The sequence below is a fragment of the Symphodus melops genome (genome assembly GCF_947650265.1).
Source record: "Symphodus melops genome assembly, chromosome: 2".
NCBI lineage: Eukaryota > Metazoa > Chordata > Actinopteri > Labriformes > Labridae > Symphodus > Symphodus melops.
Genome location: NC_136692.1, coordinates 26,129,336 through 26,153,346, shown reverse-complemented (window position 1 = coordinate 26,153,346; position 24,011 = coordinate 26,129,336). Strand labels below are relative to the sequence as shown.

The following is a 24,011-nucleotide window of genomic DNA, read 5'->3' as shown; positions in this document are numbered from 1 at the left end:
CGGTTTAAAACAAGTGTTTTCTTAGTGATTATTGCACTCTCCACAGCTCTTCACAGATGTACTCAAAATATCCTGAGATCTGGTTATTATGCAGCTGGTGATGAAAGGCTGCCATTGTTCTGCTGCTTTGTTCACTTTTCTGCTTGCCAGCATGTTCTCTTCCACATGCTAGAGCTGAACGAGAGAAGTATTCTTATTAAATACTTTGTTCTTTACATAATTGAATGTGCTGACAACAAAATCACAAAAATGATCAATGGTCATCAAATTTATTAACCGATGGAGGTCTGGACTTGGATTAATAAAGATTAATAAAAATTACACCCTACAGGCAGATCCAATGTGGATGTAATGTCCTTAAAACAAGTCAAAATAAGGCTCAGTAGTGTGTGTCGCCTCCACGTGCCTGTATGATGCTCCTGATGAGGTGACGGATGCTCTCCTGAAGGATCTCCTCCCAGACCTGAACTAAAGCATCCACCAGCTCCTGGACAGTCTGTGGTGCATTGTGTTGTTGGTGGATGAAGCGAGACATGATGTCCCAGATGTGCTCAATTGGATGCAGGTCTGGGGAACGGGCGGGCCAGTCTATAGCATCAATGCCTTCATCTTTCAGGAACTGCTGACACACTCCAGCCACATGAGGTCTAGCATTGTCTTGTATTAAGAGGAACCCAGGGTCAACCACACCAGCATATGGTCTTACGTGGTGTCTAAGGATCTCATCTTGGTACCTAATGGCAGTCAGGCTACCTCTAGTGAGAGCGCCCCCCCCAAAGAAATGCCACCCCACACCATTTTGCGGCTGTGGCTCAGTTGCGGCTGTGGCTCAGTTGGTAGAGTCGTCGCCCCTCAATCGGAAGGTTGAGGGTTCGATCCCCAGCTCCTGCGAGCAACATGTCCGATGTGTCCTTGGGCAAGACACTTAACCCCAAATTGCTCCCCCTGCTGCGTCTGGGGCGTATGAATGTGGCATGAATGTATAGATACTGGATGGGCCACATATCCAGCCCATCAGTGTGAATGGGTGTGAATGGGTAGGTGTGATGGGTAGGTGTAAAAGCGCTTTGAGTAGTCGGAAGACTAGAAAAGCGCTATACAAGCTCAAGTCCATTTACCATTTACCATTACTGACCCACCGCCAAACCCGTCATTCTGGAGGATGTTGCAGGTAGCAGAACGTTCTCCACGGCCTCACCAGACTCTGTCATGTCTGTCACATGTGCTCAGTGTGAACCTGCTTTCATCTGTGAAGAGCACAGGGCGCCAGTGGCCAATTTGTCAAACTTGGTGTTTTCTGGCAAATGCCCAATGTCTTGCCTTCGTCCTTGCACAAAGGCAGAGGTAGCGGTCCTGCTGCTGGGTTGTTGCCCTCCTACAGTCTCCTTCATGTCTCCTGATGTACTGGCCTGTCTCCTGGTAGGGCCTCCCTGCTCTGGACACTACGCTGACAGACACAGCAAACCTTCCTGCCACAGCTCACATTGATGTTCCATTCTGGATGAGCTGAGCTAACTGAGCCGCTTGTGTCGGTTGTAGACTCCATCTCATGCTACCACGAGAGTGAAAAAAAAACATCAGCCAGAAAGCATCGGAACTGAGAAGTGGTCTGGGGTCACCACCTGCAGAACCACTTCCTTTATTGGGAGTGTCTTGCTCATTGCCTATAATTTCCACCTGTTGTCTATACCATTTGCATAACAGCATGTGAAATTGACTTGAGTGTTGCTTCGTAAGTGGACAGTTTGATTTCACAGAAGTGTGAGTGACTTGGAAATACATTGTGTTGTTTATGTTCCCTTTATTTTTTTGAGCAGTGTATTTCATAATAAAACCACTTATAGATAGGAACACTGATAGCCAAATGGTTATGTCACACGCCCCATGTACAGAGGCTAGAGTCGTCATTGCAGCTGCTGTGGGTACGAATCCCAACATTTCCTGTCTCATTTCAGTTGTTGTATACAATAAAGGCAAAAAGGCCCAAAAATAAGAAAACAAACTTGTTTTGATGGTTCTCCATGCAGATATTTTCTGCTTGCTAGAGAATCTGTGTACTCTCTGAGACTGATATTAAACATGATAGGAAACATAGATCACTCTTCCTCTTTTTCTTTTTAATCGAAGTTGGTCTCTTGAAGCCCTGCAGTTGAAGCAGCAGTAGTTAGCTGTCATTTTCCACGCTATCTTCTATATCGTACAAAACAATGTCCCACAAAAGCATCTAAAGTGACGTCGAACACTGTTGTAGACTTCTGTTGGTTTTTGTGCATGTGTAATAAAGTGCTGGAATGTTTCACGATACTTTCAGAGTCTCAGTTTGACACTTCCTCTGACGGGAGAAAGAAGGGAATGACGTGGCCACTGGGAGGAGTAGATCAGTATTTCGGAGGTAGTTGATGACTGTTCACCTTCAGAACTGACAAATAATTGCTTGAAGAGAAAGTTGGAGAACATCCAGAACAGAAGATGGAGGAGAACGGAAGAAGTGAAGTGTGGGACAACAAGACTGATATCGTGCATTGGAAGTTGATACACTTTCTTGAACTTTGGTATGTCTTCCCCTGAACTTTGAAGAAAACTAAGGTTTCGAAATGTTTCAAGGTTCTCATTGGACAACAGTTCTGGTGAATTAAATGGCTCATCTGTCACTCAATGGAAAGTCTGTAAAAGAAAAAGGAAAGCTGAAGGTCTTACCCGCAATCTAGAAAAGACCAGTCTCACTTCACGTAGTTTAAACTGCTGAGGAAAGAGTACATGAGAGCTAAAACTGAAATCTTACATCACCACATGTTTACAGTGAAATGTACAGTAAGTGTCCTCTGAATAGAAAGAGACTCTGAAACAAATCCTCACCCTGCAGGGCCTGAGTGTGAATGATGTGACTGAGTCCGCTGCCCAGCTCCATCACCAGCACACCATGATCAGATACCTGCACACAACAGCCACATGTTTACTTTAATCTGTTACTTTGACACCATAAAAAACATTTTATGTTCACTAAACCCTTCCTTTGTGTTTTCCTCAATGTTATGGAACCTGGACACAACAGCAACCCACATTCTTCCCACTCCCAACATGAACCAGCAGTCCAGGCCACTTTAGTTAACCAACAGCATTTTTTTTATTCCGGAGAAGAGAAATTTACACCCCTAAAAACAACAAAGTATAAGGTACCCTCAACCTTACCTACAGAAAAATAACTGAAAATCAAAAACAATACCTTAACTCCTAATAAAACAAAACATGAGAAAATCTTGAAACAAAAATACGGCTTCTCTCGTACTGTAGTTAAGTGAAAAATAATAGTTAAGAGGTTAACAGATTCAACAATTGTTTTCTCCACGACACAGACGAGGGTGATCAGGATGCAGCAACTGCCTTTTATCCAGCTCCACCAATCAGGGTCCACTCCTCTCCTCCAGTCAGCAGCTGCCTCCTCCTCCCACCTGACACATCCTAAAACCACACACGCCCAAACTCAGACAGACAGGAGGAGGAAACAGAGATGCAGTACAACACACACAGGATCATAACTCAAAGATCTTTTCTTAACTGCCATCTAAATGGAAATGACACATCGCACATGAGGCTGCAGGAGCTGGAGATCGAACCTCGACCTTCCGGACCAGAGACAAACAGCTCTACAAACTGAGCCACAGCCGCCCCGCCTCATTCTGTAGGGACTTGAGTTGAAGTTGGAAGAGGACTGTTGCCTGTTCAAGTCCTTGTAAGGCAACCAAAGGATCCTGTTTTTGCATGTGTATTTTGGCTTGTTTGTGTAGCATGTTCATCAACAAACTGAAACAAACTGAATTTCCTCTTTGGGATTAAAGAAGCTCTTCTTTAAGAAAAAGGAAGAGTAATGTGGAGGTAATTCTCTGTTGAAGGACTTCAGGATGGTCCATTAGGCTAGAATAATGGTAATAAAAAAAACACCGGGAGCGCAGTGGCAGCGTGCGCGTCACCATGCATGGAGGCTATAGTCCTCACACGGGCGGCCCGGGCTCAACTCTGGCCTGTGTCTCCTCTCTCTCTCCCCGGTTCCTGATTCTATCCACCTTCTCTGTCTCTACAATAAAGGCTAAAAAGCCCAAAAATAAATCTTTAAAAAAAAGACACCTTAGGCCCACCCAGGTGCATGCTGGTCCTCTACCTGCCACTAACGTAAATAACCATAGGTGTCCATGGTGTTACCCAAAATATATTCAAAATAAAGAAATGTGTAGAACAACACCACCCAAATATTAGTGAACTAATACCAAACCTAATTGTAATAAAAATTACATTTATCCAACACTCCGGCCCCTAATTGCATTATAAATACTACTATTACAAATACTATTACTGAACTAGGAATCTTCTATACATCATAAATTGAAAACAATTTGTCTTCTTGGTGATCCTGCAACAAAACAAGTTAGAGAGACAGAGAGTCAGTCCATGAAGACAGACAGAGACAGAGCTTCGTCACCGGCCTTTCCAGAATGCTGGTTCTTGTTTGAAGTCGCACAGAGCATACCAAGTCCTTTCCATCTGTTCTGACCTCCGAAACTTTCCCCATCATCCATGATCCTCTCTGAGCTGTTTTGTCAGCAACGAGAACAATGTCTCCAGGAGTGTGAAGGATAAAAGTTTCTATTTAACCCTTTTCCTAAATGTTGTAAATAGAAATCTGACTCCTCTAAATAATTACCTCGAATCTCTCTGTGCATTCTTTTGATGGGATGAGAGGAATGACTGAAGACGTCTCTTTCAGGTTAACAGAGTTTATTAACCCGATGAATCAAGAATACAAGTTACAGAGTCTCTGGGTTCAACACTACGTGTCCCTGACAACAGACAGCTACCTGGTCAGTTCGCGAAGTCTGAGCCACGACTATCTTTCCCTGAACCCTTTTATACATTAGACAGAGAATATCTAACCAAATTATGCATCTGAGAATGTGCGGTTTCCTTCCTCCGATTGGGCAGCTTTCCAAATTATGCGCACTTCCTACCTGTTTCTTATTACAACCTATCATCTAGTCTAGTAACTAATTATTTTTAAGGAGAAGACAATTTAGGTAATTAAGAATCAAGGCTCACTCAACCTATATAAAAGTGGGTGAGTGATTAACTGTTCTGGGCCTTAAAATAAACCTGTGTTTGATTTGGTGAGTGATTCAGTTTAAAGGGCCACATAAAAACACATGTTGGAATGTGCACTCACTTCTGCAAGCCCTCTTCACATAATACCTTTAACCTCTGAACTAAAATCTCAAACAATTAGATTAAAACACTTAGAGTAAAACACAATATAATAACTGATATGATGTAGATGTAAACAAACATCATTCAAACTGCAGATATCAAACCATTCCTTTGGACTGGGTGATGAAACTTTATTGCAGTGAACACGTTGATTATAAGCAGAAAAATATTCTATCAACTGAGACTTCTTCTGGGTCTAGTCCATTTTTGTCTTTCCTGCATCATAGGTAATCCATCTCTTCCAAAAAAGTTCAACCATATACGGTTTTTGCTTCCACCTTTTCCTGATATACAGATCACCTTTGTCAAACAAACCTGATGGCATGGTTTACCCTTTAACATGAGAATGTGATTTGGTGTGAGGGCTTTGAGATCATGTGGAGACTTTTGTGATGGTCTATCATTTAATATTACCCCGACTTCACAAAAAACTGTCTGAAGCCCTTCATCATCTAGAGTCTGTTGTTTCAAAACTGAGGTAAGAACACTTTTCACTGAGCGAATCAGGCGCTCCCAGATACCACCTTCATGGGAAGCTGCTGGTGGGATTGAAGTTCCATTTTATGCCATCATGGATCAAAGCTTTCTGAATTAGTTGCTCTGAACCATTGCCATTAACTTCATAGTTAAAAGAAGAAAGCTCACATGGGAACTTTCAGCAATGATGAGGATGAAAAAAAAAAGTCTCAACTATAGAGTGAAGAAATACACAGGAGGAGAAATGTTTATCGTAAGTTTGAGCAAATACTTTTTCAATTAATAATGGAGGAATTTTTTTGTCAATAAAAGTTCCAAAAATTCAAACCAAACATTATGTTTTGTGGGATATGTAAAAAAACATCTTGTATTTTGCTAAAATATTTAATCTCTACATAAAATACATCACCATGCACAGATGTACAGGATTTGTAAAGGCTAAGCCTGCCATATTCAGCTATCAGTTTATTTATACCACTTGCTTACTTCAATATGAAGACTACAGTTTACACATAACTCTTTCATTAGTTTAATAATAATTTACTTTCAAACTAAATGCATGGTCCAAGAGAAATGTAATTCCAAACATGATGAAAAAACATTTAAAATTATATATATAATAAAACATTCAAATCATGTCTGCACCCAAATGATCAAAGCGGAGAAGAAGAGCTTGGTAACATGTATTTTTTAATGAAATTATTTTTTGTTTTTCTTCACAATCATTACAAAGGCCAGAGGAATCAGAGCAGACAGAGGAATGAGTTGAAGAATTGAGTGTAAAAAGATTTTATCATAGAAGTTTCAATCATGTCTTGTGCATAGAAGAATAGTCTTAGACAATATCACATCATGTGATGTGTTGGTGTAACCAGCTCACTTAGTTGATGTGTCCCCTAAAGATTAGGGAAGAGATAAAGCAAAACACAGACTTGTTACTTACACAGCTCTTTGTGTTGCAACATCATCCCTTAAACTAAATCGTATTTTTACTCACAAGTAATTGGTCCAACGGTGACGCTGCCTGCGGCCTCAGAGCTGGAAACAGAGCGATATGTCCTCCTTTGACAGGACTACATGGTGGAGAGGACAGAAAGAGCAGATATTATCAATATTCATTGTTTTAAGCAGCAGTGATTATGGATGAATAACTCAATGATGAAGTGAACAGTTTGACTTACTGGGACACAGGGAAATCTCATTCGGTCACACAGGCTGATGTTGCAGTGAAGATAAATGGGTCTATAATCATCCTCCAGCAGGAAGAGCAGCGCAGAGAAACGAGCACGCAAAGACCTGCCGCTCTCAATCACAGACACCTGTCGGGCATCGGTGGGACACCTGGCAGAGAGAACGAAACAGCTCACCATAAATCACTACATCTCACTTTTTGTTCTTTCAGTTATACTCCACAAACAATTTCCTGATTCTGAAGAGAAGAGGGACACTCACTTGTTCTGGATGAGATAGTATTTCTGGTAATAGTGAGGATCAGGTGAATGAGAGGCGTAGCATTCCTCCAGAACAACAACGAATCTGAACTCTCTCTTTGTTACAGAAACACCCACGTACAAAGGTGAACCCAGTGGCATGTTGACCCCTCCAGCTGGGTAAGTCTCAGTGCAGGCGGAGTTACGGAAAAGAGACATGGTGGCCCTGGGTTTGGCACCAGATCCTAAAATGCCCCCTGATGACCTGTAAAGAAAGAAGGCTTAAGTTTGAATTGATTTAAAATTAAAAATCTTCTCTTGGACGAACTATTAATCAATAAAGAAACTTCAATTCATCCAAAACGTAGCAGCCAGAGTGCAAAGTGGGACAAAGAAAATTGAACACTTAACACCAATCCTTAAAAAACCTTCATTGGCTTCCAATTCACTGCAGAATTGAATTCACAATTTTACTTCTGGTTCACAAAACATTACATGGAATGGCACCTCAATATCTCTCTGACCTACTCACTCACTACAGTCCAATAAGATCCCTCAGATCAGCAGGTATGGGTCAGCTGAATATAAAGTCCATAACAAATCTTGTGAAGGTGCATTTAGTCACCTTGGAGCAGCTTTATGGAATAAACTACCTGCTGATCTATCTTGGTTTAATATTGCTATGACAATTAACACTTTACAATCTGAATAAAAATGTGATGTCACTGACTTTTAGATCAAATCAGCACAACGTTGTTGCTGATAGCAAATTCCCCAAGTAGGCTACTAACAGCTTTTTTTTTTTTTTTTTAAATGCACTTGCAGTAGCCAGGTTTGAACCTGTAGAGGGCACTATTTCAGATGTTAATACTTTGCACTCAAATGTCGAGATTTGAAATGATCCGCAGCACTTCATACTTATAAACAGAGGTCTACAGCTGAATGAAGCGGTCTGGTGGTTTGTGACTCTTTATAGTAAAAAGCCTACTTTAGGTACAAAATAAATCACAAAACTTAAAATATTAAAATGATTCTTGTTTTATCACAGTAACATATTGTTTTCTTTGCCTTATCTTCTTTAAATTGAAAATGTAGTGTACATTTTGGCACCAACAGAAAACCTCTCTTTTTGCAAAGGTGTAACGGTCTTTGTGCTGCATGTAACTAAAGGAACTCATTGAGGACGTGTGTATCAAAGAATAATCAACTGGTTATATACAGTAGGAAATGCAACATTTGATCTCAGGAGGACGGTATTATCAGGTAATAAACAGCTCACATGATAGATTCACTAGTGGTGCATAGTTAGTAACAATAAGAGGGAGGCTACTTACGGCAGGAATGGTCTGATGGCCACATTCAGGCTGGTGTCTGTTTCCAGGGGATACGCACAGGAGAAAGGGATGCTCACAGGGTTAAAGGACCCGTCGATAACAGGGTAGACAAATAAACTGTTGGAGTAGATGGCATGTGTGCGGTTGGTCTGAAATACAAGGTTGATTGAATTAGTGGAAAGTACATGAAAACTTTCATTGATGTGCTGTGAGCAGCTGCATTACAAGCATTACCAGACTTTACACAGTGAGGGGAAACAAACTTCTCTACAGGAGAACCAACAAACCAAAAGCTAAGATTTAATTTAAAGAGCGGTAAAAGAAGAAGGACAATAGAGTCAATATTTTACAGAATTTTATATTTTTTTCCCATTACCAGCATGTATAAAGTACAGTTTAAGGAAAATAACATGACCAAAAAAAATGTTGAAATGAATTATTAGTGTGTACCGTCAGAGTGTTTCCACAGGCACCTTCCACAGCGTCTACGTCATACCACACCATGTTATTTTGCACTCTGGCCCAGGAGCAGTTGCGAGATGCCAAGTGGCCAGAGTATGGGTTCAAACCTGAGTTCAGGTCAGCCAAATCCAGCCCCATTTGAAGTTTATCAGGGCTGCAAATGAGCTGGTAATCATGCAGTGCAGGGGCTGTAAATAATAGTTTAAAAGTATGAGAGAAGACATTAAAGATTATAATGCATATATATCCTGCAAAAACAAATCACAAACTCTAAACCGTCACTTCACCATCAACACAGTTTCAAAACATTTAGCAACATCCCAAAACTGTAAGTGTCTTTTACATGTTTGATAGCTTCATTTGAGGGATGAACAAAATACATTTGTATATCTTTGTTTACCTCTTTAGATTAAAAATAGACCCATGAAAGATATTGGACAATATATCTGGATTGATATATCTATATTGATATTAGTATCAGCTCCAATAATCCTGTATCGGTCAGGCCCTACTTCTGACAGATGATAACAATTATATTTACCTTCACAGATGACACCAGCATCTTCATTGTGTCCACAGTTGTGGGATCCAAACCCATTGTGCCTGCACTCTCCAAGCTTTGATTCGTTGCCTGTGCACGAGACATCATCCATCCAGATGGGTCCATTGCCCTGTCCAAAATAGGCAACTGATGGTGCTGACAGAGCCCTGCCACAGCCCATCTGTCTGCACACCACCTGAGCATCAACCAGGCCCCAGTTATCATCACACACCGTCCCCCACTGTCCACGGTGGAAGATCTCCACTCTGCCAGAGCAGGAGTGGTTCCCTCCGTTCACCAGGCGGACCTCACCCTCAACTGCAGAACTGTTGTCGGGTGTTGTGGTGGAGGTGATGTCAGCTGTCACCTGATTGGATGCAGAGGTTGCTGTACTTGGATCAGGTGTGGTTGACGAATCTTCAGGAGCTGTTCCGTTCACCTCTGGTTACAATGAAAACAGTGAGATGCTGTTGTTTAACTAAAAGATGTTTTTAATCAGAATTAAGAACAACATAACAAATTATTTTTTTAAATAACTGAATTAGATGAGAATCTGTTGTTACAGAGATACAAATGGAACAATACCTGCACAGTATGCAGAAGGAGCTACATTTGGCCTTCTAAGTTTGTAGACGTAGTAGTTTCCATAGCAGAGCTTAACATGGATGCTAGATGTGGAGTAACTGCAGCAGCCGTTCAACGAGGAACCACACACATTGCGGTTCATAATCTGACCTGACTGTGTGGGATGAGGGGCTGTTATCCACAGAGTAACAACGGTTCCACATCGGTTTCGAGCAATACACCTCTCTGAAACATGAGCACTGGTTTGTCCCAGAAACAGCCGATACCAGCCTTGGAAGGTTACTGAGCTATCACTGTGTTTGTTCTGGGTGGATGTGTTATTCGTTGAGCGCCAGTCATCATTCAGCTCAGTGTACTCCTGGCAGGGATCAGCACACTGGAGAGTCCCATTAATTCTGAGACAGTCCATGCCTGAAGGACACACAGTGGAGCCACAGCTGAACTGGACAGACTGGGAGGAGGGACCTGATCTGGAGCTGGGGGAAGGCTCAAAGCAAAAGAAAGAGCCTGGAGTGTTTTTGCAAACCTGAGGCTGTTTGCATGGTGAGTCTGTCAGAGAGCACTCGTCTGTGTCCACACAGCCCATGTCTGGTGACCAATGATAACCTTCCTGACAGCAAGAAGAGTCACTGCAGAGTTTTTTATTGTAGCACATGAGGCCATCACCTACAAAACCTTCGTTACAGACACAAGAGAGCGCCTGGCTCGAGAAAGTGTCGCCTCTTTCTTTCGACTCATGGCAGGCAGCTTCATCATGACATGAATCACAGCTGATGACAAGCGTTCCTGTGCAGAGTACAAGAAAAGTTTGATGTTTGATACTTCTTATTTTAAAAATGTTTTTGTAACTTTATAACATGACGTAAATCAAATTCACTTAATTTTTTTAGAACAACTTAGTTTATTTGGTTCAATCTCACCAGAGAATATTGTACATCTGAAAAACATACAAATGTGACACTTTCTTTGAAATGTTTGAAATTAAGTGCAAGACAAGAACTGCTGTTGGTGCAGAAAAATGACATGTAGTATTTAACTCATGCAAGAATGGCCTATAGACATTGTCACTGGGTTGCTCAAATGCAACGCTAACAAAAACAAGTTAAATAACTTAGGAAAAATATAAGTATCACATTCTTATTTACTGGTTTTATATTTGTCAGAATCCCCACATATGAAGTGCAGTTTTGCTTTGTGTGTTGGGAAACAAATGAACTCATTCATTTTTTCAAAGTCAATGTTTTTTTAACTGAAGCCTATATGATGACAGGAGAAAAGATACATGATAAAATGAAGCCAGCTGGTTTACCTGATGTTCTTCCAGTAAAAAACTGTAAAAGCAGCAGTAATAACACACCCCTAGGCACCGTCATTATTGCCCACATCCACGAATATCAACTTTCTGAAAAAGAAAAAAAGACACGATTGCAAAAACATTTTCAATGCAATGCATAACATTCAATACTCTACCCGTCTTTGTGCTAACCTTGGAGCTACTGCGGAGTCCAGGACTGGAATAGTTGAAGCTGAAGATCTTTCAGTGAGTGTGAGAATTTATACACCTGTTTGTGTGTTCAAAGAACAATGCAAAGCGTTCATTGGTGATTGAAGGCACTGATACATGCAGTATGACATCAAGAGTTACTTAATCATTTAACTACAGTCAGACAAATGGAAAAAACTTAATCAGTTCTGGCATGCAAACAAAGTTCTGAGTCAATATACGTTATTGTGCCACAATCAAGCTCAAGTCAGTGTTGAAACTTAATGGAGACCTCTTGTTCTTCACTACGTTGCACATCACGTTATCCTCTGACCAGCCCTTTAAACCACCTTTAGTAAACATCTGGAACTACAAGGCCTGAGGACATTCAGCTTTTGAGCATAAAGGTAACTATGAAAAGGCAGTTTGAACAGCTAGTTCAGTGGTCCCCATCCTGTTCTATCTTTAAAAGCTTAAGCCTAAAAAAGATTTATTTCAATTCTTAAAATAATTATTGTTTTAATTGATAAAGTCCCAACAGAATAATTCTACATGCACTTTTTAAAGATTTATTTTTGAGCTTTTAAGGCCTATAGTAGTGAGAGGGAGGATGTCGGATAGAGTTGGGGTGCGTTCGGATTTTCCCTCTTATCCACTTTCACTAGAATTTTTTCCTTAACCCCGGAAGCAGTTAAGTGGCGGCCAAAACTTAAGGACTGTAATAATTTACCTTAACTTTAGGTATTGAAGAGGCTTCAATTTTAATTTCAGTTTGTTCAATAACTTTCTAAATCTTAAACTTTTATGGCTTTTAAGATACTGACACTATGCTTTTAATTGAGGTCAACTTTTAAAACCCTGATTAAAGAGAAGATGCATACTGAAGTGAAGAAGTTCTACAGCAAGCAAGAAAAACAAAAGACTTCACAAATCGCATTTAAGAAGAACTCAGTTTCCCGAGAATGATGTACAAAGAGAGACATCGGAGAATAGAGGTATCAAGACCCATCATATCCATACACACTCCTTTAAAAGAAGAAAGAAATGGATAAAACGCAACCAGAGAATAATGCAAAAACATTCATGTCATGACAGCACAGGGAGGGATCATTTGGTTGAACAAAAACTATCTTTTAAGGAAGAGGGCCTTTTGAGTACATACACTGCCCTCTGATCAAGAACCTCTCCAAGTGCTACAACAGTCTGGTACACAGTTACTATGCTGGGGTCAGTCGATGAATTACAGGCTCAGAGGATGGATGAATGCTACTCTGAAACTGACCCAAGGTCACGCAAACACTTATTCATATTATGTAAGTGATTTCAGCTTGTGGCAGGTCTTGTGGACTGTTCTCTTCTCAAAGAGATGAATCAATTTCAAGGTGTGGTGACAGACCTTATATAAGTTATTCTTTGAACATTTCGTGTTGACACTTCACTTTACTCAAATTCCATGATCGATGTCCTCAACGGTTTAAAACAAGTGTTTTCTTAGTGATTATTGCACTCTCCACAGCTCTTCACATATGTACTCAAAATATCCTGAGATCTGGTTATTATGCAGCTGGTGATGAAAGGCTGCCATTGTTCTGCTGCTTTGTTCACTTCTCTGCTTGCCAGCATGTTCCCTTCCACTCGTTCATTGATACTGTACGTCCAATTACACGAAGCACGTCCTGCCTCCTGAGACTCCGCCCCTCCCCTTGGAGACAAAAAGGACTGAGAAGGACATGTGTGATCGAGCAACTCAGGAAGATATCAGAGGCAGATTGTCTGGACATGTACCAGATATTTTCTAGAGTTTGTGTCAGAGTTCTCTATGCTTTTTTTAACGCTTTGTTGTTTTTTAAATATAATGTTTTACCAATATTAAAACAGATCTCTTAAAGAAATCACAAATAAAACACTAATAACACAGTCTTAATATACTGATCAAAAAAATAATTGGAACACTAAAGGAACACATCCTAGATCTGCACGAGTGAAGTATACTTTTAAATTACTTTGTTCTTTACATATTTGAATGTGCTGACAACAAAATCACAAAAATGATCAATGGTAGTCAAATGTATTAACCGATGGAGGTCTCAACTTGAATTAACACTCAGAATGAAAGTGGAAAAACTACAGGCAGATCCAACTTTGATGTAATGTCCTTAAACAAGTCAAAATGAGGCTCAGTAGTGTGTGTGGCCTCCACGTGCCTGTATGATGCTCCTGATAAGGTGACGGATGGTCTCCTGAGGGATCTCCTCCCAGACCTGAACTAAAACATCCGCCAACTCCTGGACAGTCTGTGGTGCATTGTGTTGTTGGTGGTTGGAGCGAGACATGATGTCCCAGATGTGCTCAATTGGATGCAGGTCTGGGGAACGGGTGTGCCAGTCCATAGCATCAATGCCTCCATCTTTCAGGAACTGCTGACACACTCCAGCCACATGAGGTCTATCATTGTCTTCCTTAGGAGCCAACTGCACCAGCATATGACTCACAAGGGGTCTAAGGATCTCATCTCGATACCTAGTGGCAGTCAAGCTACCTCTAGCGAGCACATGGAGGGCTGTGAGGCCCCCCAAAGAAATGCCACCCCACGCCATTACTGACCCACCGCCAAACCGGTCATTCTGGAAGATGTTGCAGGCAGCAGAACGTTCTCCACGCCGTCTCCAGACTCTGTCACGTCTGTCACATGTGCTCAGTGTAAACCTGCTTTCATCTGTGAAGAGCACAGAGCGCCAGTGGTGAATTTACCAATCTTGGTGTTTTCTGGCAAATGCCAAACGTCTTGCCTTCCTCCTTGCACAAAGGCAGAGGTAGCGGTCCTGCTGCTGGGTTGTTGCCCTCCTACAGTCTCCTTTATGTCTCCTGATGTATTGGCCTGTCTCCTGGTAGGGCCTCCATGCTCTGGACACTACGCTGACAGACACAGCAAACCTTCCTGCCACAGCTCGCATTGATGTGCCATCCTGGATCAGCTGCGCTAACTGAGCCACTTGGGTCGGTTGTAGACTCCGTCTCATGCCACCACAAGAATGAAAGCACCGCTAGCATTCAAAAGTGACCAAAACATCAGCCAGAAAGCATCGGAACAGAGAAGTGGTCTGGGGTCACCAAACAACCACTTCCTTTATTGGGGGTGTCTTGCTCATTGCCTATAATTTCCACCTGTTGTCTATTCCATCTGCAAAGAAGAAAGATTCTTGCAGTGTCTGTTAGAACAAAATGTGTATAAGTTATCATGAAGTGTCATTGTGCAAGGCCGTTGTAAACAAAGTGTCCTTCAGTGCTTTTCCACTCAGATTGTTTCGAAGAAAGTATGCAAGTGTGCGACATCAACGGTGGCGCCGGCTTCTGATACCGGAGGAATGCTGAAGATGCCAAGGACACGGCAGCAGCTTCTTCTCATATTTGTTCTTATAACAAATATCATGTGCAGATATGAGTGGCGCCTGCTTTCCCCCTCCCTTATTTCTTACTCTTATCTTATGCAAATTAGGGTGTTCTTCTTCAATAAAAAGAAAGGACGAGCAGCGGAACAGCAGAGTAGTTTGGAGATTGTGAACTCTTGCCGTCTCCAGCTGCTCTCCTTGCAAGTATTTTAACCTGAATTCTGATGTCTGTCTGTTTGTTCTAAGAATCTATTTGCAGCTGCAGCACAACCTAGACTAACATGGAGGTAAAGCTGCGGAGTGTCAGTTTTGGACCTGACAGTGTCATCGCACTCAAGCAACAAAGACTGTACATACATTGGCAACCTAGACGAGCAGCAAGCTGAGTTCAAGAGCATTACCTGGTTAATTCAACAACAAGTAACACATTTCAAACAAGCTAAATGTTAAGAAGTGAAATAGCCTTGTCAACTGCTTTGAAGGGACTCTTAAAGTGCTCAAGGTGTAAAGTGTTCTAGTGGTTATGTACATGTTTCTAAGTTCAAGCGGTAATTGCTGATTTCACCATCACAATTTACGAACAAGCCATTTTGAAGTGTAAGTCACATTTCAAAAGGATAATCAGAGTGTTTTATGTGATTAATATAATTCGCGTTGTGTTAAAGAGAAGTGCTCTGTAATTCATTGTAGGTGAAAGTAAGTTCATTTGCATTGATAAAAAGGCTAATTAGCAACATTTAAGCTCAGCTAGTTAGTTAACTGATTGTACTAACATTTAAGTTTCAAGCAACTGTACAGAGTATTTAAGCAAAAGTCACACAATATCAAAAATGATTGAGAATGAAGCTAGTAACCTGGACATAGGTACTAACAGTGAAGCTGTAGAGTCACAAGGGCAGTCTAAAATCTGTGTCTAAAATGATAAAGAATCTTTAGACACAAACCCACCAGAAGAGGTAGGTGTAAGCACACTTGCTGCCCCTGAAGAAGAATTGAGAAGAAGCCAGAGAAGCTGAAAGCTCACTGAGAAGGGTCAAGAACTACAAGAGAGCAAATCTAAAAGGCTTCAGCGCCGCTACAGAACTAGTTATGACAAATGGAAGGACCTGGCTAAGGGTGCCAAGAAAACACTAGATGGATGGAAGTTATAGTTGAAGCACTTCAAAGTCAGCAAACACTTCAAGTATAAGTTCAAGACGTTCAAGCCTATCCTCTACAAAGAAACAAGAAGCCGTAGCAGAGCTAGCTGCAACTCAAGCCACTTTGAAGCTTTTGCAAGAAATGGAACGTGAAAATCAAGAGCTTGAAAACCTTGAAGCTGAGAACAGACAACGGTTTGCACTTCAAGAAGCAGAAAATGCAGTACGACAAAAGGAATTAGAAGAAAAGCGTGTGGTGCAATATGCTACAAACACTCATCAAGATGATAGCAGTACAGACCTTGCCAAAGCAATAGCAGATTCCATCAATTCAAGTCGTCTCCCAGTACCAGAGCCGTCTGTCTTCAGTGGAGACCTATTAAGACGCTCTCTTAATGGTGCTGGGACTCTTCGTGCAGGATGTACCACTGGCTGTGCATTTTCTTTCAGCTGAATTTTGTATGTGAATGTCAACACACCAAAACCCCTAAACACATCTTCAAATTTCTGTGTAATGGAGCTAACAGAGTCACTTGGTGTATTCATATCTGTGTTGATGAGATACACTCTTTTCACCAGTCCCAAGTTTTAGCAGGCTTTGTCACCTATCAGTGATTCAAGTCCTTCGGGTACAACAGAAAATAGTAGGTGATGCACTCTTTATTTCGCTGTTACTCTTTGCTGGCATGTACCCAAGCACTCAATGTCTTGTCCATTGTAGTCCTTCAGTTTTTCTTTGTATTTTGGGCTTCATCTTCATCTCTTTAATGTCAGACATGCTTATTAGATTAGCTTTTGCACCAGTGTCCAACTTTACTGTGACAAGCGTTCCATTTATTAGTAGTGGTGCTATCCACTTGTCTTCATCTATGGATTTGATTTCTTTTTCTTGTTTATCTTCACAGTTTACCATGCCAACAAAAAATGTTTCACTGAGATCTGTGTCCTCAACTACATTTATAGATTTTCCTTTGTCTTCCTTCTTTCTTTTTGAGAAGCACTGTTTAGCAAAATGATTTTTCCCTTGGCAGTTCGAGCATATCTTACCAAAGGCTGGACACTGTTTAAGTTTATGTTGTGAGCCACAGCACTTGCAGGTGAACATACTTGCATCAGTCTGACACATCCGCCGGGTATGTGCGTGTTGTCCTCCTTTTCCTGAGACCGCGCTGACAGCCACGCTGTCACTCACGCTGTCACTCACGCTGGCTGTTCCCGCCTCTCTGACGCTGAACGTCCTCACATGCATCTGAGACAGCTCACTTGCCTTGCAAATGTTAATGGCCCCTTCTAGTGTTAGCTCCGATTCCCTCAGCAGCCGTTCTCTGAGCTTTTTATCTTCCACACCACAAACGATCTGGTCCCTGATCATAGAGTCCTTCAACGTTGCAAAGTTGCATGACTGCGCTTTTAGCCGTAAGTCAGTAAGGAAGCTATCAAAGGGCTCATGCTGGTGCTGCATCCGAGAACGAAAAACATATCTCTCATACGTCTCGTTCTTCTTTGGAGAACAGTGTGCATCAAATTTAGCAAGCACAGTGTCCAACTTGTCCTTATCATCCGGACTTCCATACACATTGTAGACTTCTATGGCTTGTGGGCCTGCTATAGTTAGCAACACCGCTACCTTTCTGGTGTCTGGCTTTGACTCCAGTCCCATGGCGGCGTCATACAGAAAAAATTGCTGCTTAAATGTGCGCCAATTGCTGTCGACATTCCCCGTGAGTTTCAAACTCTCCAGTGGCTTCAGAGTATCCATGTCACTTTCACAATCCGCCACGCAGCTTATTTTACTCCTGGTACCATGTTTTGTTAGTTCTCTTTAAGGAAAACTTAGTCCTTTATGAATTTGACGAACTTCATTTTTTTATTCCATTATAGACTTGTCACCATGTCATTAGCCTACCACTTCTTCACTCTGTCGCCTAACTCTAATGATGACCCGCTATCACGACCTTGTGGTCAACTGTAATAACACTTGATCATCACACTTACGTTCATCCTTGCCTTGTTCTTTCTTTTTGTCATCCTTTACACGATCTTAACACGTTGGGTGCTTCCTTTTACATGTGACACAGACACTTCTGCTTTCACATTTTGTTGACAAGTGTCCGGGTTTCAAACAACCAAAGCACAATTTCTTTATTTGCACAAACTTGACTCTTTCTGAAATCGACATGTCCATGAACTTTCGACATGTGTGAATTTCATTATTTGACTTCTCACAAAACACACACTCTTTAGTGTTTGTGTTTTCTTGTTAGCTGCTTGCCAACACCTTTACACCAATACTTCGAGTCATTGGTGTCTTCACCCTTTCAACATCAGTAGACTTCAGAGCGTCAAGAGAAGTCACTGGATTACATGCTATCTTGGCTTCCCTTGTGACAAACTCAACAAACTGACTGAAGCTGGGAAATGTCTGAGTTGTTTCTTCAATCTTTATGACCTTACTGTTCCATCTGGCTGTCAACCAATCAGGAAGCTTGGAGAGCATTCTTTGGTTTTCGCCAGTCATTCAAGACTTCAAGACTTAATTTGAGGCATTGCTGCTTGACAGCCTCGAAGGAAGTCTGAGAACTCCCTTAGTTCAACACTATCCTGAGGTCCTATATTTTGCCATGAAGTGAGCTTATCCCTAAAGGCTTTAGCAATCACAAAGGAACTTCCATACCTTTCTTCCAGGATATTCCATGCTGAATGGTAAGCTTCCTCTGTGTATAGTGGGGTGTCCTTCCGCTCCCTGCCATGCTATGGCACTGTGCCAGAGTTGGCGCACCCCAATGAGGGGGTGGTGCCATACGCACCATTAAATGCAGGTGCGCTCGGCACCTGTCCCTCTCTCTTTTCCGGCTCTCCCAGGTGGATGACTGCTGTGGCCTGGCGGTGCCCGTTTGTTGGCACGTCTACCAGGCCCTCTCCTGGCCACGTTACTGACGCAGCGGCACCGTTTGTTGGCACATTAAGCCGTGTTACGCGTCTACCAAGCCCGCTGTTGACGCGCGGTTACTCCGGCTTTGCGCGGCTGTCTGCTGGGCCGTGGGAGACAGGTTGCCGAGTTGGTTTGGAACAAGTGGTACGCGCTCTCGGTAAGTCACCGTAGTCCGGTTTCCTTTGTCTGTGACACTGCTCCCAGCTGACTGTCCTGCTTTTATGCTGCAGTGTCTCTGCGCTGCGGCCAGGTAGGCGCTCTTTTCCTCTGTTGTTTCGGAGGCTGTGCCTGCATTCCAAACTGACCTGGTATGTAAGAGCAACAATGAAAGGCTGACCAGAGCTCTAGAGCGGATACAGAAGTATGGATTGAAGCTCAACAAGAATAAATGCCAGTTTGGAGCTCAGGAAAACATTTTCCTTGGAGACAAGCTCTCTGCACATGGTGTCAAGCCTGATCAAGAAAAGATAAATGCCATAAAAAACATGCGACCCACACACAAAACGGGTGTCCTACGCATCATGGGGATGGTGAACTTTATAGGTAAATTCATTCCTAATTAATCTGTGAAGACAAACCCTGCATTCGTGAACTTCTGCACAAAGAGAAGGATTTCAAGTGGACAACAAAACAGGAAAATGAATGGCAAAAGCTAAAAGACACAACTACACCGGTGTTGGCATTCTACGATCCCACTCCTGGTACCATGTTTTGTTCGTTCTCTTTAAGGAATACTTAGTCCTTTATGAATTTGACTGCAAGCAAAAAAAATGGAGCTGGAACGGAGACTGCAGAATCAGAGGGTGAAGCAGAAGTTATTTTATGACAAAACCGCCAAGCATCTTCCCCCACTGTCAACTGACGACACAGTCAGGATTGAGGAACCTAATGGATGGAAAACAAAAGCCACTGTTCTTCAAGAAGTAGCTCCATGGTCATTCACTGTAAAGACTGAGGAGGGACAAATCCTCAGGCAAAACCGTCGCAGTCTGTTAAAAACACAAGAAACTGTGCAAGAGCTCAGTAAAAAAGACAGTGAGTTTTCTCCAGGCAACAACAACAACAACAACAACACAGAAGCACAGACTTCAACAGAACCTGTGGTGAGAAGATCGACAAGAGAAATTAAGAAACCTGATAGGCTGAACTTGTAAACAAAACAAGAACAAAAAAATAACGAGTGTTTATGTTTGTTAGTGTGTGTGCTAATGTTTTATGGACTCTTAAAGCTGTTTTTCTACATTTATAAAGAGGTTTGAGATGGCACACTAAATTTCTAAATACTGATATGTTGCTATGTCTTTCTAAAATACAAAAGATATATTGAAAAAAAAAAAATAGTCATTTGTTTTGTTTATATAACCGGTTGTGTTACTTCAAAGAAAAGAGGATGTGATGATCAAGTGTTATTGCAGTTGACCACAAGGTGGTGATAGAAGTTTGAAGTTTATTTTGAATCATGTGTACAAAACAGAGAATTCACGCAAGAATACAATCAAAAATGTACATATATATTCGTTTGTATAAATAAAATTAAATGAAAAGAACAATGTATGTCATATGTCACATATGTATATATACAATTTATATATGTATTTAAATAAATTATAAGTACACATGTTCAAAAAGGAGTAGGAAGAAGTAAAAAACTTTTTTAATTCCTACCCCCAATTTCTTTCTCAAAGTTGGGTAAAGTGTTTAAACATAACAAGAAAAAAAAAATTCTATTACATTCAAGTCTCTATGAAATAACTCATGCAATCAGCTATGAATGCTCATACCTAATGAGAATTTCTCTAATTTATCTGTTTATTTCCCCCAACACTCATCACTTGCTTCTTCTTCCATATAATTTCTCATCACTACACATTTGAACCTCTTTTTAAACAGACCTATGGTTGTACTTTGTTTTATCTCTGAGTCCAATTTGTTCCATAAAGTAACTCCACAGATTGATAAACAAAAACTTTTCAATGTTGTACGCACCTTCTGCTTTTTAAAATGTAAATTTCCTCGAAAATTATACCCCCCTTCCCTCTCTATAAACAATTCCTGGATTTTGATTGGCAGTAGATTATGCCTTGCTTTATACAGCACTATTGTGGTTTTAATTTTAACTAAATCTTCAAATTTCAGCACTATTGATTTTATGAACAAAGCGTTTGTATGATCTCTATAGCCAACCTTGTGTATGGCTCTTTTCTGTATAATGCAAATTGGTTGAATGGTACTTTTATAATTGTTCCCCCAGACCTCCACACAATATGATAAATAAGGTAATACTAAGGAACAATAAATGTGTAATGATTTATAATCAAGAATATGTCTTGTTTTGGTCAAATTATTATTATACCATCAATATCAGTTCCACATTGCCATCAGTCTTGCTTCTTCCAAACAACATAATTTGTTTTGTTTAAATTCAATGATAATTTATTCCTGTCAAACCAATGTTTTAACTTATTCATTTCTGTTGTAATCGTGGACAAGATATGCTGCAAATTCTCACCTGAACAAAAAATATTGGTATCATCAGCAAATAAAATGAATTTCAATAATTGTGTGACCCTGGTGATATCGTTTATGTACAGTATAAAGAGCTTTGGCCCCAAAACTGATCCTTGTGGCACCGCACAAGTAATGTTCAAGAGGTCAGATTTACTTGCTCCCAATTGCACAAACTGATGCCTATTTGTTAAATAACTCCTCATCCAATTCAGTCCAACACCCCTTATACCATACTTTTCCAGTTTATCAATCAAAATGTCGTGGTCAATGGTATCAAATGCCTTTTTCAGGTCTGTGAATACTCCGATTGCTATTTTTTTTATCGTCTAAGGGTGTTGTTATTTCTTCTATCAGTGCTAAAGATGTTGATCTGTCGGTTCTAAATCCGTATTGGCTGTCTGTAAGCAGATCGTGTTTTTCAATAAAGCTCTCCATTCTGGCTGTGAAGAGTTTTTCCAGTATTTTGGAGAATTGAGAGAGCAGTGAAACAGGCCTGTAATTTGTGTAATGGTGTTGGTCTCCCGTTTTAAACAGTGGTATTACCTTTGCTATTTTCATTTTTGTTGGGAATGTTCCAGATTGAAATGACAAGTTATAGATATAGGCAAGTGGTTTTCCAATTTCTCCAATGACCATCTTGATCGTCTTCATATCAATATCATTCCAATCTGTAGAGGTCTTATCTTTACATTTATTTACTATTTCTATGATTTCTCTTTCCTCCGCTGCTCTTAAGAAAAATGTACTAGAATTTCTGTCCCCAATATACTCTTCATCCCCACATTGTGTTCCCTCTGGCTTTATTTTTGCAGCTAATTTCGGTCCCACATTTACAAAGAAATTGTTGAAGCCATTCACCGCATCCTGCATATTATTTATGGTGTTGCCATTGTCCACATAATGCTCAGGGTAGTTTGTTTTCACTGATCCACCTCTTACGATGCCATTCAATACATTCCACAATCCTTTAACATTGTTCTTATTTTTTTCCAGCAACTTATTATAGTATTCTTTCTTACATTTCCTTATAATGTTGGTTAGTTTATTCTTGTACTTTTTATACTTAATTTCAGCCTCAACTGTTCGATATTTAATAAATAGCCTGTACAGTGTATTCTTTTTGTTGCAACCCCTTTGTGACCCATGGACTATTTGTGTGTTTCCTTGTATTACTGTACTTCTTCATGGGACAATTTTTATCATATAAGAAGTTGAATATTTCAAGAAATGCATCATATGCCATGTCAACATCCTGCTCTTCATAGACATCATTCCAGTTTTGTTTGTTTAAATCATTTTTTAGTGCGTTCACTGTTTCTTCTGTTTTTATCCTTACATACTTATACTGTTCAATGTTTATTTCCTTCCTATAATCACAGTAATGCACACTAAAAATGGGCAGATGGTCACTGATATCACTAAGTAGGAGTCCACTCTTTGTTTTGTTTTCTAGTATGTTAGTAAATATCTTATCTATCAAGGTAGCAGAGGATATAGCAGAGGTGATAGTAGGATATAAACCTATTGTGAACATTGTGTGAACAAATTCTTCTGTCATTTTGTGCTTACTAATATTCAGAAGATCTATGTTGAAATCACCACAAATGTATACATGTTTCTGCATTGAGTTAGTGAACATCTTCTCCATCCATTCCGTAAACACTTCTAAACTTGATCCAGGAGATCTGTATATCAATCAATCAATCAATCAATCTTTATTTATATAGCGTCAATTCATAACAGCCGTTATCTCGAGACACTTTACAAAAGCAGGTAAAGGACCTTACTGTTTGTCTGTTAACATTAACAAAAGAGCAGGTAACAAGACCATGCTCATCATTATGTTTACATAAAGCAGGTAAAGGACCTTACTTATGGCTATATTACAAGAGCCCAGCTTAATCCGTCATAGCGTGGCAAGAAAAAACTTCCTTTTAACAGGCAGAAATCTTCAGCAGACCCGGGCTCATGACGGAACAGCCATCTGCTAAACTGTGCTGGGCTTGAAAATGGGATGGGGGAGATGGGACAAGATGCAGAAAGAAGAATAGGATAGGATAGGTTGGGGGGGGGGGGGGGTCTGGGCAGGCCATCCTCGGGGGGGGGGGGGGGGGAGAGAAAGAGGGAGAGAGAGATAAGAGATCCTGGTGCCAGTTCCCCCGGTAGTCTAGGCCTATAGCAGCATAACTATGAGCTGGTCCTAAGCCAGCCCTAACTATAAGATTTATCAAAAAGAAAAGTTTTAAGTCTATTCTTAAAAGTACCTAGTGTGTCTGCCTCCCGGACCCCGACTGGTAGACGATTCCAAAGGAGCGGTGCCTGACAACTAAAGGCTCTACCTCCCATAGTACTTTTAGAGACTATAGGCACCACGAGCAGGCCTGCATTCTGGGAGCGTAATGTTCTTGTCGGATAGTACGGTACAATTAACTCTTTAAGATAGGATGGTGCCTGACCGTTTAGAGCTTTGTAGGTGAG

At 40.9% G+C, this 24,011-nt stretch overlaps 1 protein-coding gene and 2 long non-coding RNA genes across 3 annotated transcripts; all 3 read right to left on the bottom strand.

Moving 5' to 3' along the window:
- Positions 1-6,539: 6,539 nt before the first annotated feature.
- LOC306820016 (uromodulin-like) lies at positions 6,540-9,858 on the bottom strand. Its single transcript, XM_079337650.1, has 7 exons — positions 9,498-9,858; positions 8,945-9,144; positions 8,495-8,643; positions 7,183-7,425; positions 6,912-7,071; positions 6,728-6,803; positions 6,540-6,626 (listed from the first exon to the last, which is right to left on the bottom strand). The coding sequence occupies exons 1-7, from the start codon at positions 9,676-9,678 to the stop codon at positions 6,607-6,609; spliced, it is 1,029 nt and encodes a 342-aa protein (XP_079193776.1). The 5' UTR covers positions 9,679-9,858; the 3' UTR covers positions 6,540-6,606.
- Positions 9,859-10,635: 777 nt separating this feature from the next.
- On the bottom strand, positions 10,636-11,591 carry LOC306820021. Its single transcript, XR_013778628.1, has 3 exons — positions 11,569-11,591; positions 11,392-11,484; positions 10,636-10,868 (listed from the first exon to the last, which is right to left on the bottom strand). It is a non-coding gene; the product is annotated as an uncharacterized lncRNA (long non-coding RNA).
- An 11,642-nt stretch (positions 11,592-23,233) lies between these two features.
- On the bottom strand, positions 23,234-23,606 carry LOC306820067. Its single transcript, XR_013778634.1, has 2 exons — positions 23,401-23,606; positions 23,234-23,315 (listed from the first exon to the last, which is right to left on the bottom strand). It is a non-coding gene; the product is annotated as an uncharacterized lncRNA (long non-coding RNA).
- Positions 23,607-24,011: the final 405 nt, after the last annotated feature.

Bases quoted from the DNA above. Each gene is read 5' to 3' on its own strand.
- LOC306820016 (XM_079337650.1), bottom strand. From the start codon at position 9,678: ATGGGCTGTGGCAGGGCTCTGTCAGCACCATCAGTTGCCTATTTTGGA. The intron at 9,145-9,497 runs GTAAATATAATT...TATTATTTACAG, and splicing joins TGCTGGTGTCATCTGTGAAG to CCCCTGCACTGCATGATTAC. The intron at 8,644-8,944 runs GTACACACTAAT...CTTGTATTTCAG, and splicing joins CCTGTGGAAACACTCTGACG to ACCAACCGCACACATGCCAT.